This window comes from Euprymna scolopes, chromosome 37, assembly GCF_053919585.1.
Source record: "Euprymna scolopes isolate OS-2025 chromosome 37, ASM5391958v1, whole genome shotgun sequence".
NCBI lineage: Eukaryota > Metazoa > Mollusca > Cephalopoda > Sepiida > Sepiolidae > Euprymna > Euprymna scolopes.
Genome location: NC_136518.1, coordinates 14441727 through 14459568, shown reverse-complemented (window position 1 = coordinate 14459568; position 17842 = coordinate 14441727). Strand labels below are relative to the sequence as shown.

The window sequence follows — 17842 nt, the reverse complement described above, 5'->3', positions numbered from 1 at the left end:
CCTCATGGTCGGGTCACCAGCGAGTAAACTAGTTCCCTCACCAAACTTGTTTGGTGAGGAGGGTGGCTAGTCTCCCTGAAGGATTAAAAACAAGACCTTCCAAAGGGCGAATGAACCCTTTTTCGAGGTCAACGACTAACTAGCACCGTGTGTTTGTGTGTTGGGGTGGAGAGGGCTCTTGTAAGCCATTGTGAAGGTAACCTTTCTCGGAGAAGCAAATCTGATTTAAAAAAAAAAAAAAAAAAAAAAAGCGGTAGACCAGTACCCGCATTAAGCTGGTCTGCAGTTTAACTTGTTGCTAGCTATCTTGCTCTTGCTTGTTGCTGGATCTCAACATTTTGAACCGAGAGAGACTTAGCTGTCATACAAAGCTAAGAGTCTGTAATATCTGTGTATAGATACTCCCTCAGGCATTTGTGTATAAAAATGGTCCTGTGGCGATGGTCATTTTTGGGCTCATGGACTTAAGTGTCTGAGGGAGTGGCACTCGTTTGACAAGACGTTGCAATCATCATCATATATATATGTATGTGTGTTTATACTCGTGTACAGTAACCTACATTTAAAATTTCTAGTGTTTGGACCAAAAATTGGCGGAGGAGTTTGGTAAAGTTTTTTTAAAGCTCAATTTGTTGAACTTTGACCCCTGGACAGTCAGATTTCTGGCCAAAAACCAATTAAAAAGATTTTCTCAAATCTCAATAACCCTTTTGTCAAATCTAGTCTTTAGACTAAAAATTGAGTAGTTTGCTAGGGAAATGTACACACACACACACAGACAATATTACTTTAATAGATATAATAGATTAATTCACTATTAATCTTAAACCCAAAATTATTTGTTACTTATTTACTATTACTCTAAACTTAATTACTCTTGATTCACTATTAATTTCTTAATTTACTATTACTCTCAAAACCAACCTTATTTACTCCTAGCATTTCTACCTGGCTTTGCTCGAGCCCTTTATACTGTTCATAGCTTGCCCTATATGTGAATATATTTTCATGTAAAATTTCAAATGTTTAGACCCCAAATTGTCTTAGTAATTTTGTAGAGACCGAAGAGGTCAATTTTTTAAATTTTGACCCCCCCCCCTTAACATTTATTATTTTGGTTTCCAATCAAAATAAAATGTTTTACCCATGTCCAAGTTACCTACATTTAAAATGTCAAATGTTTAGACCCAAAATTGGTGGAGGGGTCTGGTAGAATCTGCAAAGGTCAACTCTTTCAACTTTAATCTTTTGGCAGCCAAATCTTTTCCCCAAAACTTATTAAAACACTTGTTGCATGTCTGAATACCTCTCATATAAAATTTCAAATATTTAGACACAAAATTGGTTGAGTAGTTTGCGAGAAACCACAAAGGTCAAATCTTTTGAACTTTGACCCCTTGGCAACTCAAATTTTCGACCCAAACCGATCAAAAAGCTTGCCCTGTATCTGAATACCCTTTATGTAAAATTTAAAATCTTTAGACCAGAAATTGGCTGAGTAATTTGGTAGAGACCGCTGAGTTCAAATTTTTTAAACTTTGACCCCAATTTTGCCCACTTAACATTTTTTTTGGGGGGGGGGGCTCAAATCCAATTATAAAGTTAGATCCATGTCCAAGGAACCTACATTTCAAGTGTTCAGACCCAAAATTGATGGAAGAGTTTGGTAGTTTTCAAAGGTCAAATCGTCAAACTTTTACCCCTTGACAGCCAAATTTCTGTCCGAAAACGGATTAAAACGATTTTCCAAAATCTCAATACCCCTTATTGTCAAATCTTAAGTCTGTAGAACGAAAATTGAGTTATATGGTAGGGAAATGTACACACGCAGACATTTTCAGTTTTATAAAGTTACCATTGCTGATATTAATTATAAATATCAATTTTAAACTAGCAGTAAAGTTAAAATCTGCAGATCACCACAAGTGTATTTTTATATTTGCGAAAATATATGCACATATTACATAGATTTTTGCTGTAATCTTTTTTTTTCTTTTTTTTTTTTTTTGACTATACCACTATAAATTTGAGGGTTTTTTGTTTTGATTTTCATATTAAAAACCCCGTTTTCTGTTTATTTAAAAAGAAAATACAACTTTGTTATATAGGTCGTGGAATTGCATTCATCCGACAAAGATTTAGCTAATTTGCATATTCTTTTCATTCATTTTAATTCCCAATTAGTTTTTTTTCTGTTTTCTTATGGGATGATCATCTTTAGTTAACTATATTCATGCAGATATTCTACATGATTTATACTTGTGTAATATTTGTGTAAAAAGGTTATAGTAAACAAACCTTTTTATATATATTTATGTATGCATAAAAAAATCTTGCCTACCAAACTACTGTCAGTTTTTGGTCTACATACATTAAACTTAATATATAGGGTATTTGAACCCATGTGAAACTTTATATTTGAATTTTAACTGGGGGAAAATCGGTGCAAAAGTGTGACAATAAAAAAAAAAATGGAATTCTCCAGGTGAAGATCGAATGATGGCAAGTGTCATATGCATGCGTAACATAATAGCTATTGGTTCACGTTTTAATTTTTAGCCTTGCAGCAAACATGTCTTCATAGCTCTGGCATTAATGTCAAAGGCAAAAAGTAAATCATAAGCTGAATGTTTTGGTTTTTATTCTCGGTGGTGGTACACTAGTTTTTTTGTTTTTTTTTATCGTTACTATATATTGGGTTCAATATAATAGAATACGAAATCTGCATTAGTCAAAATATATTTAGTCGTATTTTACAACTGGGCAATGCTGTGTGACCTGCTAGTACCTCAATATTTATGGATTTTAAAAGTATCAGAATCTGTAATTGGAATCGGAAAAATATTGGAATCGTCCCATCACTGTTTATATCAACTCAACTTTTCTAGTTCTAGCAGCATTAAACTCTAGTTTATGCTTGCTGTACTATTTTCTCCAGAATCTTACACTGCATAGGGAAAAATAAACTGAAATTTAGTTTGTTTGCTATGTGTGTCTTCAAAAACGCAATTTTTGAGAAATGGCTGGATTGGTGTTGGAGTGATTATTTGTATTATTTGTGCTACCGTTCTAATCTTGGATGTCATTCTTACAATGTTTCAACTGATTTAACCTCTGACCTTCTGGTACATCTTTTCGAATTCAGAAATCTGGAATTTTGAACAAATTAATTTAATCTACATGCATATTTTCTTTTTGTTCCGTCAACCATGATCAAATAGAAGCCTTAAGTAATTTGTAATTGCATTCTTGGTATCACCTGTACTGAGGATTGAACCTTCAACATCCAGAAGTACTGCCACTTACAACTGATTATCGCTTAGGTCTTGTGGAAATTGAAATTTTATTGGCTATGGGTAATATTTATTTACTGTACATTTTTTTTCCTTCCTTAGTCGTTTGTTGGCTTAACTACACAATCCTCACTCTACCTATCATGTTGTGTAGCAGTTATATGATCTTTTTTATTTCCTAATATGCCAACACCTGTGTTTCTTTTTTTTTTTTTTTTTTTAATTATATTCATATTCCTACTTCACTTTCCTTGCATTGAATCAAATACAAAGATTTATCTTAAAACCAAAAAACATTAACTTTTTTAAACTGTTATCACCAAAGCCTTTCTTTTGCTTACATGATGCACAAAAAAAGCTGGCCATAAAAAACTTTAAAAAGTATTTTATTTTGTACTAGCTTCGGTGCCAGAGTTGCCCGGATGTTTGGAGGTGTTGAGCAGCAAAAAAAAAAAAAAAAAATATATATGGTAGCAGGCAGGCAGGCTGACTCAAACCCGTACTGTGAAGGAGGAATAGATTGTGAAAAAAAAAAAAAAATGACGTCTTTGCTGTTGCGTCCATCACCAAACCGAAAGTCGTGAAGGTTTAAATTAAGGCAAGTCAATCCAAAAGGACAACTTCTGAAAATATCAGCAAAAAATGCGGACCCCTCCCCCTCCCTGTAGAAAAGTGCCCAGTTGAGGGTGAAGGAATTAATGTTTTTAGCCAATCTTTCAATATTTGTCGTTCTTGGACATTTCTAAGTTTCAGATGATGTAACCTCCAATCTTCTTCAGGTGTATCTTATCAACCTCAGTAATCGATACAGAATTTTGAACTGAAACTTTTTAATCCAGAGCGGCAGATGATTTGTTCTGTGAGCGATGCCTGGGTAAAAGTGTTAAGTAATTTTTATTTTATTCAGTGTCATCAGTAATGAAGAGTAAACCTTCAACCTCCAGAAGACTGTCATCTAGATGCATCTGAAGTAGGTTGGTGGTTACATTACAAGAATAACAGGATCTACAAGATCTATTTTATGATTATCAGTTGTAACTTTGCTTTGTTTTCCTTTTTTTTTTCTCTTCATTTATAGTGACTTTCTACATAATTACAGAAACTTGTGATCAAAGGTTTGTAGGTAGGCAGCTTGTGTCTGATGTCAGAAGAATTGTTTAAATTTCTGTATGAAGAAAATGACGGCCAGGATTGGCATGTAAACTGTTTTGTCTTAGAAAAAAAAAAAATGAAGTAACAAGGAATAAATATGCGGTCATCTCATCAGTTATGTGGGGATTTTAATTCTTTGAAATTTAAAAGTGAATGAAAATTGTTTCATGGAACTAAAGTTATCAAAGTGAATGAATGTAAAAATCGAGCACATGTCTAGCACTGACAGTAAAATTCAAGTCGGCTTTATGCAAAAGACACTTTGTCCTGCTTATGTAGATGCAATATCAGTCGCAAGGGTAACTAATTTGCATGTTGGTTTCAAAGACCTTTTATTAACTACTACCGGGACCTGTGGAAATACCACAGCGACATATTTCAGATGTAATTGCTACCGGGAATTCTGTGGGCGTTCAGCGTGAATGGAGACTCTGCGTCCTCGGTGATCGATACATCCTATCTATTAAAAAAAAAGATAAGTGAAAACATAGACATTAAATTAGCATATCTATGTACTAATTTAATGTTCGTAGAATGTTATCACTTCCTATCCTTCTTTTTTAATAAATATCTCCTGATCAAATAATTCATAATCTGGAAACTGACATACGTTTAACAAACGTACTATCATATTTATATATTGACTAGTGGGACCTGTGGAAATTCCACAGACTTTCATAAGTAATATATTGACATTCTGGGGATGTTCAGCATAAATGGAGATGCGCTGATATTGTTGTAGCTCTTTTGTTAAAACTGCAAATGTATTTATCTAAGCTAGCAGGGGCGCCCAGTGTATCCCGGTCATAAAGTACACTTAAATATATTTTAATTTTTGCAGATTTCAGATATATTCCATTTTTATAAATTATAAAGTTGCGATTTCAAAAATATATCTGAATTTGGTGCATCAGCTTAAACCAAAACTTATGTAAAAAAAAAAAAAAATTAAAAAAAAAAAATGTATACAACTTGAGTTCCTTCAACTATAACCAAAACTTATGAATAATTCTTGGTAAAATCATAAAAAAAAAAAATAGATGACTGGAGTGCCATCAGCTATAACCGAAAGTTATGAAGAATTCTTGGTAAAATTTATTACAAGAAATGGAAGTCCATAACAAACGACAATCACTTGGATGTAAGCATGACACAAAATAACATGTGCTATTCTGTTAATATAGAGATTATTTGCTATTGTTTTTGTAATTGTTTTGACTTTCATAATTCTGTTTTGCAATATTTTATTTCTTGGACAAATTTTTTTCAAATATTCCTTTCTTTTTAAATTTTTAACAAGTTGTGATCTTTTATTTGGATTATTCAGATTATCTTGGGTGTTATTTTCACAGCATTTCGATCGATGTAACCTCTTACCTTATTTAGGTGTATCGTGTCATACTTGGGGAATTTTCTGTGTAACTCTGGGTGGGGGTGGGGGGTCTGTGCAGAATTTTGAATGGAACCCTTTAATCCACGGGGATAACCTGTTCTATTCCATCGGTCATGACGAGGGAGAAGTCCTGAGTAATTCACAACCGTATTTTGAATGTTGCCCACACTGAGGATTGAACCTTCAACCTCCAGAAAAGTGTCATTTACAAATGAATCTTACCAAGTACTTTGTGCCAGGAGTTCATCAGCTTAAGGTTCATCTGCTTTTGAAATCCACAGAAACACGACCAACTCTCCTGCCATTATGCTGAAATAATATATACAGCCATGGTCAAAATTACGGAGCACCAATGAAAAATCGACATGATTCAAACATCTAAAACTCCTGACAAACCACCCCCTTAAGACACTCTATCAAAACCCCCAATACTAATGATTACTACAATACGATCTCATTGATTACTGTACACGCAATAACCCTTATCCTTGAGTGGCTTTTGGGCCTTGATAAGTGGTGACCCCCCATGCTAAAAAAAGGTTAAGAATAGTGGAGTAAACATTAATGTTTTTACAATAATTTGGCATGTCCTCTTTTTGCCTTTGTAACGGCTTTTATTTATTTTTCCGTATTGGCGAAATTGTTGCAGGTGGCAGGATCTATTTTCTGCAACTCTTCATGAAGTTTGACCTAATTTTTTTTTATTTTTTTTTTTTTTTTATTTATGCATTCTCCATATCTTTTCTAGATGAGGCCACAGTTTTAATGGAATTTAGGTCTGGAGATTGAGGGGGCCACTTCATCACTGTAATCCCTTTTTTCTCAAACCAACCTATTGAAACTCGACATAGCATGGTGCATTGTCTTGTTGGAAGATTACATCCCTTGAAATGTTAAATATTTTAGTCAAAGAGGTTTGGTTAACCTGATCCAGCATGTCAGTATAATTGTATAGTGTGGAGTTCATTCTGCCCTCATATGTGTACAACAATCCAGTGCCTGAAGAAGCCATGCAACCTCAAACCATTATGCTTCCTCCTTCAAATTGGACAGATGGAACCACACAATCTGGATGAAATGCCTTTCTTTCCCTACGGCAAACATAAACCGCTCCAGAGGTGCCAAAAATTTGAATAAAAATTTGCTACGGTTTTTGAGTAGATGTTGAATATAATTTTCTCCCTAACATGTTATAAAGGTTGAATCTAAATTTGGTTGAGATTTCTGTTCAAGGAAGTAAGACTTATTTACGTTAAGTGCCTTCTTGCAAAATAATCTCTTAAACATACAAAATAAAACCAGGATTTTACTTCCTTGTGTATTTTTTTTTTTTTTTTTTGTCACCAATAACTCAACCATGTAGCACATTTTATTGGGTTACATGGTGACGTTAATTGATTTTCTGGCACACCTATGTATATACTATTTAAACTCTATTTGGATTATTTCAACTACTGTTCGGATCTTGACAGTTTTCAGGTTTCATTTTATGTAACCTCCGACGTTCATCAGGTGTATCTTCTCAAACTCTGGAATCTGTATGGAATTTCAAACAGAACCTTTAATCCATGGTATTAGCATGCTTTTGTGCTGTCAGCCATGACTAGGTAGAAGTCGTAAGTAATTTACAATTGTATTTTGAGTGTCGCCCATAAACAATGTGAATTTTCATCTAGTAAATTCATTTAGTTTTAATACGTTTTTAAAAAAAAAAAAAGAAAAAGTCACCAATTATCAAAGCAAAACGGCATCGTCATGTTTGATGCCAGTTTTCATACTGGCACGTGTTTGATGCTTTTTAGGAATTGACTTCTCAACTAATCCATCTCTAACATTCTTTAGCTTTCTCTCAAATCCATTCTTATTATTCTACCTAGCTTTACTGACATATTAAGCACTTTTACAGTCGAACATCACGAGTGCGTTTAGGAAGTTTTATTACTACACAAACAAATGTCTGTATAAAATCAACAATATGTTCTTTAGTAAGACGCGTTCAAACAGAGCGCTTCTGTTTAAAGTCTGAGCCATGATACGTGACTTCTGCATTTTAAACTTTAATTCAAGCGTTATATAAAAATCTACACACACACACACACACACACACACACACACACACACACACACACATTACAGTAGAAAAATGCGAGCATGAAACGTAATATGGTTAAGCTTAAACATGGAAAAGTAAAGGACTAGTTGTTAAAACTAAAAAGGACAAGATATTCTAGTAAAAAAAAAATATATATAAACTTATAACTTTAAATATTGCAGCATTAAGAATTTGTTAAATTGAATTTAAAAAAAAAAAAAAAATGGACGCTTGGCAGTTGGACTGATGTATACCTCTCTACCCGCTCTTTATTTTGTTAATGAGTTGTACTTTTTTTTTTTTTTTTTAACTCTAACCTTTACAGGACCACAACAAATACTGAAGCCAAAAAGTATATAGTATGATAGTTTCTCTATCACAAAGATGACAGTTTAAATTGTTGGGCAACTTTCACAAATTTGTTTTACGAGTATTGTGTGTTGTGAATATGACTCGCTCGATTTGTGTCATGCGTGTCTGATCTGATCACAAATATATCAATTTTCTTTCTCTTAAACTAGTTGTATTAAAGTTTTTGTTAGCCCTGTTTACCCTACTATTTCACTAATAGTTGGAAAATATCGACAAAAATTATTTAATAACTTGAACAAAATTTGAATATGCCATTCTAAGCTTAATGTCCATGTTGCTAAACACGTACATGACTTTTACATTTTTTTTTTTTTTTTTATGGAAAAGTTTGACAAGGCATCAAGCTACTTGATGTAAGGAGCTAAATAAAAAAAACACTACTTCTAGGTCATAACTTAATCAACAATAAGTGTAAAATAGATTCAGATTTTGAAAACAGTAATTCTTCTGCCTTTGTCAGATTGCTGATAGAATGTGAGGACTAAAGGACAAAATAAGGGAAACTAGTTATGAGATTGCTGAAAGTAAATCCATTTTCTACTCTCCTTCACTCGGTTAAATTTTTGATTCTCTAGATCAGGGTTTCTTAACCTTTGTCAGCCCCCTCCCCCCCGAAAACTGGACTACCTACTACTGCCCCTCATACCGCATCATTACATAATAATGTTAGTATTAGTGGCCATACATAAAGTGAAAATAATTTAATATCCATATAACTTTGTCAACATTAGGCTGATTCTTTAATTTCTCCAATTAAAAATAAGGGTGGTGCAATCAATTTCTACATGAACTGTGAATCCCCTAAAAATGGGTTGAGAAAACTTAGTAATGCTACTAGAAACTCTTTCTCCCCCCCCCCCTCCCAGGATCTCGCGGACCTCCTATACGATAAATTTGGCCACTGTCCACTTGAAGTCTCGTAACGTCACCCCCTCCCCCGAGTGCATGGTACGGACCGGACCGTTGGGAAACCCTACTCTAGATAATCGGGATGGAATTTTGATCTTGTGTTCAAAATCTTCCTGGAATTTTCTAAGACACTTGGTGACTAAAACTTTATGCATGGATCAAAATGATAACCTTTACGATCTCTCTTGTGTTGTCTGGTTGAGTTGAGTCTTTCACCTTTCCAAGAGATTATCTTAGTCATAGCTTTTCAACTTTTTTTTGAATTTCAAAGAAAAGAGGAAAGTACTGGCTGACACTTTGCCTTCACAAATTACGCGTTTCACATTATTTTTAGTCTTTATAGTAACTAACCGGTATAGATTAAACACTTGTGTGCATGTATTTATGTATGTATATGTGTGACGCATATACACTAGCAGGCCGCCTGGCGTTACCCAGGCGTAAAATATGCTTAAATATATTTTATGCAGATATCCTATTAAAAAGCCAATTCTTTATTGATTATTATATTGTACCTAATATTAGTGATTTTGAAAAAAAAAAAATCTTGGGTGAGATTTGAAACCAAAACACGCTAGCTCTCCAGCTCTATTTGTTACCATCTAAGCTAATAGATGTTAATCAAAATTAAAAAAAAATTAACACAAACTTGCACATTCCTAAGAAAAAAAAAAAAGCACTTTAAGTGGATTTGCGCTTTCCAAGTCCCAATTTTTATATTTTTACCAGCTAAGAACTAAATAGAATTTGTTCCACAGGCCCAATTCTCCTATATATCGTTTAAAGTCTGTAGACCAGATATTGACAGAACAGTTTGGTAGAGACTTTCTCATACAGATAGTCGTGTGTGTGAGAAAAAATACAATCTTCTGGGACGGGTATAAGCAATAAATATAGCATTAGTTTTAGATCAACTTTTTTTTCCTTTGGAGGGTATGGTATGATTTTGATGGCAGCATCCTAAATGGTATAGTTTTAAAATGATAATCTCATTAAATACCCTGTTGCCTAGAATATTTATTTCATAATTCATAACATGTTCATTAGTTTCAGATTTTACCAAGCATATGCACGTTATTGATGGTCATGTGTGCACCGATCGTTTTAAAAAATATATTAATATAACTCAAGATTTGATATAGAGCAATTTTCTTTAACTTTTTTTTTGTATTTAAGTTTTTCGTACCGAGTTTGAATGTTTACAAAATAAAATGTTCATGTTACTTGCTGAGTTTCCAAGACTATGGATTTCAAAATTTATAATGAATTTACAATAAAATCATGACTAAAAATATACAATATAGAAATGCTAGACATACCTTTCTTCCCTCAGAACTGCTAGACTTTGGAACTCCCTTCCGGGATTCTGCTTTCCCAACTGTACTGACATGCAGAAGTTCAAGTGTAATGTGAACAGACATCTTGCTGCTCATCTCACTTCATAATATTCTTGCAACTTATATCTCTGATAGTAGCCCCTACTTTAAAGTGGTATTGTGCCCCATTTGGGGGTGAAAATTGAATTTAAAAAAAAAAAAAAAAAAAAAAAATACCTGCGACCCATTGAGTTACAATTAATGTTGGAACAATTAATCAGAATCAGGAATTGGAAAAGTTTGCTTATTTTCCAATACCAAAAACGATTTCCATTTTTAAGCAAAATCTTCCACTGCTTGTAGTAATGATAGAATTATTGATTTTTAAACTTCCAATAAAACTAAAATCGATAGATCATCTTCCACAAGTGTACTTTTAAGCTTAAAACACATGCATATTAAACATGTTTTTATGGTAACTAGGAATAAATGTCTGTTAAATATTTAGAGAATTGAATTCTGTAATTGTATCGGAAATTTAGTATGGAATTATTTATATTGGAATCGTCTCCCTACTACCACCATTTATTCTATTTTGATTTCATTCAAAATTTCCTAACCTGTAACCTTTATTTTACTAGTAGGGCTACCCTACATACCCTGGGCAAAACTGTAAAAGTAACATTTTTTGTAACTTATTTCTTTTTTTTTCTTCCCCTTTTCCCTGCCTTCCCACTTCTCAGCCCAGCCTATTCCTTTCTGGATTGTGTGTGTGTGTCTCTGCCTCTCACCTCGTTTTATAGATTCCTCAAGGATAAGAATTAATTTCTTGATTTAAAAAAAAAAAAAAAAAAAAAAAAAAAAAAAATTATTTTTAGTTATTACATAAGGTCTTGAAAACTGACCTTCTTGATGAAATCTGTCAGTTTAGAATCAAAATTGTTCTCTAAATTTTGGATTTTATTCACCCAGGTCAATGGCAATTTGTAAAAAAAAGTTAATGACCAACTAACTTTTTGGTTATTGGTTTTGTAGTTTTAACCGGACATATACACAGACAATTGTCCTTTATATTATAGAAGTTATTCTTGTATGACTAAAGATAAATCTCCTTATATTCTTCTGTTTCGTATTTAAAAGTATTATTCTTTAATGTTCTTATAGATTGAAGTAAAACTTTTGCCATCTAATTTAAATGTGCTTGTGGTGTGTAGACACACATGTAAATTAAATGGTAACACTTTGTCATATTTTCTCTAGATGTCTAAATGTTCAAATAGGAAATGATTGAATCTACATAGTGACAAAAGGCAAAGAAAATATGGTTCATTTTTGTTGTGAAATTCGAAAATTGAAATATTGAATTTCAAGTGAAACTAATGGTATCTACTGACTTGTCATGTCGCAGTAATGGAAATTACGAAAAAAAAAAAAAACCGACAAATGTATTTGAATACAAAAATGTATTTGAAGTTTTAAGGGACCTCTGTCCACATGGGTTACTTAGTGGGGAGGGAGGCACATAAGTATTCAGCAAGTAAGTTTCGTTGCCATTAGCTTAACGTTCATCTTACATGCTGTCATGTATTGCATTACTGTAAGAAGTTAACTTTCGAACCGACCTATCTCTGATCTCTGGCCAATCGCACCTGCCGGCTGGAAGAAACAGGTGGCCAACTGTAACTTGGATAGGAACAGGGTGGACAGACATTGAGCTATATTTTTGGTGTTTGATTCTGGAATTGGGAATTACCAAAGTAATCCAAGAACTGAACTGTTGATCGACGGGAGTGGACCGTTTAGATGCCAAATGTGAACTTGTTTGGAGTCGGCTCAACTCATGGGGTAGTGAATAAAGCACTTGGTAAAAATCAGTCTAAGGTTATATATTTTTTTTTTTTCTAGAGATTGAAGCTTCTATCAAGTTTTGCTCAATATTACATGCAGATTGTATAGTTTAACAAGATATACACTTCAAGGTTAAAGATTACATTGACTGAAATGTGAAAATAACACTTCAGATTAGGATAGTAATCCAAATACTTCCGAAATCTGGCCATGTCTTTATTTCCTTTATTACTTCCTGCATGTGTTTCTATTAACATTTCTCCCATAAACTGAAATTGCTACCTTTACTGTTCTACATCCAGTTATATATATATATATATATATATATATATATATATATTGTGTACTTATATAACTTGTGATGATTATTTACTAATCAGATTCCATGGTATTTCTCTGATCTTTTTTGTTTCTATAAAAATCATGTCTCGATTTTAAACCTTCTGGCAACAGCTTTTATACTAGAAAAATTCTTTTGAAGTTTTATGTAGGATTTTTCATTGAATTCTTGTTTTAAGAATTTCTATTGTAAATGCTGAATGACTATACAACTGAGACTTTTGTTTCTTAAAGAAAAACGAAATCGATTTTGTTTTAAATTGTCACAAGTTTTTATATCATCACAAGTTTTTATATCATTTGTAAAATGCTTCAGTTGCTGGTGAATCAGATTGGATATAATTATGAATCAAAAATTTGAATTTAAGTTTTTATTTAAAAGAAAAATTTGCATTTTGGTTAAAAAAAAAACCCATTGTTTTAAATTTCAAAATTAGTGCTTTCTAGCAGTGGGCTATTCCATTACCAACGCATTCCAGAGCGCCCCCCCCCCCACTAATTCGGATATTTAAACCTCCATCTAAAGACTGCTAAATCAATAACATGGCTAGTTTAAAAACATGATATATATTTCTGCATTTTTCTGATAAATTTGTAATATGGGTCAAATTTGAATTTTAAATGTTTATTTAAAAAAAAAAAAATCTGCACTTTAATCTTTAAACCATTATATTTTTTAATTTCCAAATTTAGTGCTTTCTAGCAGTGCATTATATACATCCTACAAGAATACCCGTCCTAGGACTGGTAAAATTAATTTCTAATAGTTTTGTAACCCAACAGCTCTTTCCTAACTTTTAGTTTAAATAAACCATGACCATGAATTCCACTAATTTGTTTCTCTTGCACCCTATCTTCCCTTTTTACCTGACCCCCAGCAAAAAAGTTGGGTGTCAGGTAGAAATAGTTGAACTTATTTATTTTGAATTCCTGTAATGAACCTTGGTTAATGCTGTATTAAGCTACCTTCATTTCTGTCCCTAGTTAACTCCCCTGTTCCCTACAATAGAACCATTTCTCTCTAATGAACAACCTCTGAGCATATAATCAATTAATGCAGCTTGTATATTTGTAAATCAACTTAAATTTGGCTGTTTGATTATGTCAGGAACATGATTGTAGCATAGACAAATCTTCATACAGCAAACAGATGGTAGGCATGTTTATAATTGTCAGACATTGGTTGTAGTAGCTGTAGTGTGTAAAGGTTATCTGCCTCTCTTTCTTCATAGCAGCTGTTGTAATTGTTCTTTTGTATATGGTATAATTACATTGGTATACTAGTTCTCATTAGTTCACTAAAGTTAAGTGACATTGAGCTTGATCAGTAGTAGGTGGGTGACAGTTTGGGAATACCACATGCTGTATGTGAGTGTATTGTTCAGAAGTTTTACTTTGATAATACCATTGTGTTAGATTTTCAATAAGTCTTTGTGTGGGGTGTTTATACACTATTTTTTCTTCATCTGTGTTGTTTAGTGGTTGCTATTGAAATAAGCTTCCTTTCATGAAGAAAAAGGACAAAAGGAGATGTTCATTAAGTCTTCTCCAAAGTGTTATTTAAAGAGGATAACCTTAGAAGAGACTAAGCTTCCCTGAACTAATTTAACTTTTTAACTTCCTGAAATGAGTGACGCACAGACAGACATCAAAGTAACATTCGTCTTAGATTATAAGTTTTCTACTACGTTATTGGTGGTGTCTCATTCGTATGCCTTCCATGGAGACTGATTTGGAAACCTTTGTTTCTATCACTTTGAAAACGTGACGTCATCGTTAAACTGTTTTCTTTACCATTTCACCTGTTGCCCTCTGCCTCAACTTTACATCACTCCTCTCTGGGAACGATTCTGTTCTACAAATCTAGGTTGTCATCATGCACTCGGTGTGACCTTTGTCGAAATTCATACTAGCTGACTTAAATCGCTATTGATGTAGGGTCCCTAATATGTAAAAATTGGAGCATGTGTTGGAGTAGGTACTAGTGTGATTACAAGTATTTGGAGTGGATGGAATAATTTCAGAAGTTGCCTGCCTGGTCATAAAATACGCTTATCCTCTATTTTCATTCATACAGGTTTCGTATTACAGCCATTTCTGTATTGAATATTGTACTCAGTATTTACTGTTGATTTTAAGATGTAAAATATAAAATGACTTGGGTGTCATCGGCCAGAATTGAGACAAAAACACTTAGCACCCCAGCCATGTTCCCTACTGTTTGAGCTATCAACAGATAGATTAGAAAGATTTAAAATGAAACCACTTTAAGTTATGAATGAATTTGTACATGCGCAGAAGTAATAGAAATGTTGGCAAGTTGAAATAGACATTGTGCATTTCAACTTGCCAATATATTTCTACATGCATTATTCATCCAAACAAAGATTTTACTCATAAACCATCCTTGGTGCATGATTATTTCCTTTTAATTTCAGTGTTAGTTTATAGGTTATATATTTACACATACATACAATGTTTTTATGTAGAATATTATCGAAGAATTAAGACTGATTTGTTTACAGAAGAAACAAATGCATGATGGTGGATTTAATTTGTTTGTAATCAAGTATTTTTTTTTTAAATAGGAGTTTTTGTAAGTTTTAGTATTGACATTTTTTTTTTTTTTTTCTCCAATAAATAATCGATTAATAATAAAGTGGAAGTCATGTAGATGCGAGAAACAGACATAAGTGGTCACACTGTCATTAATATAGATTGACTGTTGCTATTTAAAATAAAACAATTTAAAATCTGGTCATATTTTCCCCGCCTTTAAAATTGATGGAATATTATTCAACATTTTATTTTTAAGAATACAAAAGTAGACATGTCAATATTTGCAGCAATGATCTCAAGGTCAAAAGTAACTCTGCAACAGTATGGATAATGATTCCTGGTTGAGAGTATCAAAATCTGTCTAAAAGTACAAGATAATCCTCCAAAATTCCACCTTCCTGCAATCGTATCCTATTTGATACAAATGAATTTTAGTCTGACTTATCCACTAAGTTTCACATATGAATATCCAACAGTCTTTGTTTTATTCAGTGAAAAGGACACGTGGATACGACGTGTAAATTTATCAATAACTCAAACACTTCATGGTACTTGTACAGAATAAGGACCATCTTATCATTGGAGTTTTCCAGGCAGTTTATGTAAAATGTCGGAAGGTGCCAAATGAAAGTTTTTTTTTTTTTTTTTTTTTTTTTTTTTTATACAAATGCTGACTAATGTTTTTAATAAAAAATATCACTTTTCTTATAACGATAAGTCAATGAAAAATTAGTTGTAAAATGAACATTTTGTATTATGAAGAAAATTCAATGAATAATTATTGGACAATTTTTGCGATAAAAAAATTAAATTCAAATAAAAAGAAAACTAGACATTAAGGTAAGTTTCATGAATAATTTTTTTTTAATGATAAACAACTGATAGCAAACAAATATTTTTTTTATTCAAATCAAGATATTTAATTTTTTTTTTTTTATGTAATAATAAAATAACAAATAAGTTTTAAATAACGTTGATTGCTGCAATTTCAATGATTCATTTTGGCACGTTTCAGCATTTTAAATAACCTGCCTGGAAAATTCTGACAATAGCACGGTCCTTATTCTGCATATTTTAAGTGCTCTGATTTTAGCCATGACTGCCTCCAGTTCAGAAATAATTTTGGGATTAGTGTGATAGACTTTATTACAGAGATAGTGCCACTAATAAAAATTAGAAGTTGAGATCCAGTGACTGAAATCCAGTGAGAATCACATTCCCTTCTGATGAGATGATCGTGTCCCGCATATCATAGACCATCGATAACACAAAGGTGTTGGACATTCAAGGTTAAAACTTGGTGGACAAGTTAGGTATAGACTGAAGTTTATCACAACCAAATATGGTTGAACTGCATAAAGGATTGAGATTTTTATTGGTTTTACAGGTGATTAGGGACTGCCTGTGAATTTAATATTGCCATGACACTTTCTCCTTTGGAGGAAGCCAGTTCAACCCACCTAGGATGAATGTTGTTCAACAAACAATTTTATTGGTTTCTGTGGGAAGCATTTTTGAGGTAAAATAGCACCTTTTCTTTTTGAGGAAGTTTTTCTATGATAAAGCCAAAATCCGTTTTATCCGGTGTGCTGGCAATGCAAGATGCACATTTGAAGCATATCATTGAACGGTAATAAAATAGACTGTTGGACTGTCATGATTGAAACTTGGTGGACAAGTCGGGCATAGATTGAAGTTTATTTGTACTAAATGTGGTTGGATCTCAGAAAGCATTGTGAATTTTATTAGATTCCATGACTGATATTTTGGGGGTGACTCATTAAAGCAGACTGTTGGACATTCATGCTTGAAACTTGGTGGACAAGTCATAGACTGAAGTTTATTTGTGCTAAATATGGTTGGATTGCAGGAAGGATTGAATTTTAACAATTCTGAGTGGCATTTTGGGAGTGGGGGGTTTTTCAATCTGTATTTTAAAAAAATCTTTCTTCACTTATATTAGATACTGCATTTCTTTGTTTTTCTTTTTTCCTCTGGGTGGCAATTTGGGGGAAGGGGATGATTGTTACCATCTACAAGAAAATAATTTGAAATGATCTACAGTACCAACATTCAATATATTGCATGTTGTAAGGTTATCATTGTTCTTTTGTTTTTCTCGTTCTATAGATTGAATAGCCGCTACCTCAATCTGGAGGCTGCTGAGGGACCGGCTTTGAGCGAAAATACTCCTACCAATCCCCAGATGCCTGCCAGTATGGTAAGTACGACCACCATGAAAATCATGTGGAACCTCTTTACTTGTTTTGTCACTCACGTTCAGGAATTTATTTAATCACTCCTAATTAGATGTTTCTTTTATGCACTTTTTCTTTTTACAGAAATCCAAGGTGACTTTTGAATTTTTACATATCATATGCAAGCTATTAGAAAGTCGCATTGGGTTGAGATGTGTGTAACATTGATGACCGTATTCTTTCATACCAATTGTGAGCAATCTATTATGTGAAAGGCAGTTGTCTGCATGTTTGTAGGTGTAGCTAAAACTTAAAAAATACACAAACCCTTATAAAGTTGGTAGTTTTAATCAGCGTAACCTTGAAAAAAT

General features: G+C 33.0%; 1 protein-coding gene across 3 annotated transcripts in view; it reads left to right on the top strand.

The window, feature by feature from the left end:
- The window catches only part of LOC145261096 (phosphatidylinositol-3,5-bisphosphate 3-phosphatase MTMR3-like), a 281409-nt gene that overhangs the window by 172280 nt on the left and 91287 nt on the right, over positions 1–17842 (top strand). For all 3 annotated transcript variants that reach the window (XM_080119293.1, XM_080119295.1, XM_080119294.1), the window contains exon 2: positions 17404–17494. In XM_080119293.1, coding sequence (XP_079975419.1) covers positions 17404–17494 — 91 coding nt within the window. The remainder of the gene's footprint in view (positions 1–17403; positions 17495–17842) is intronic.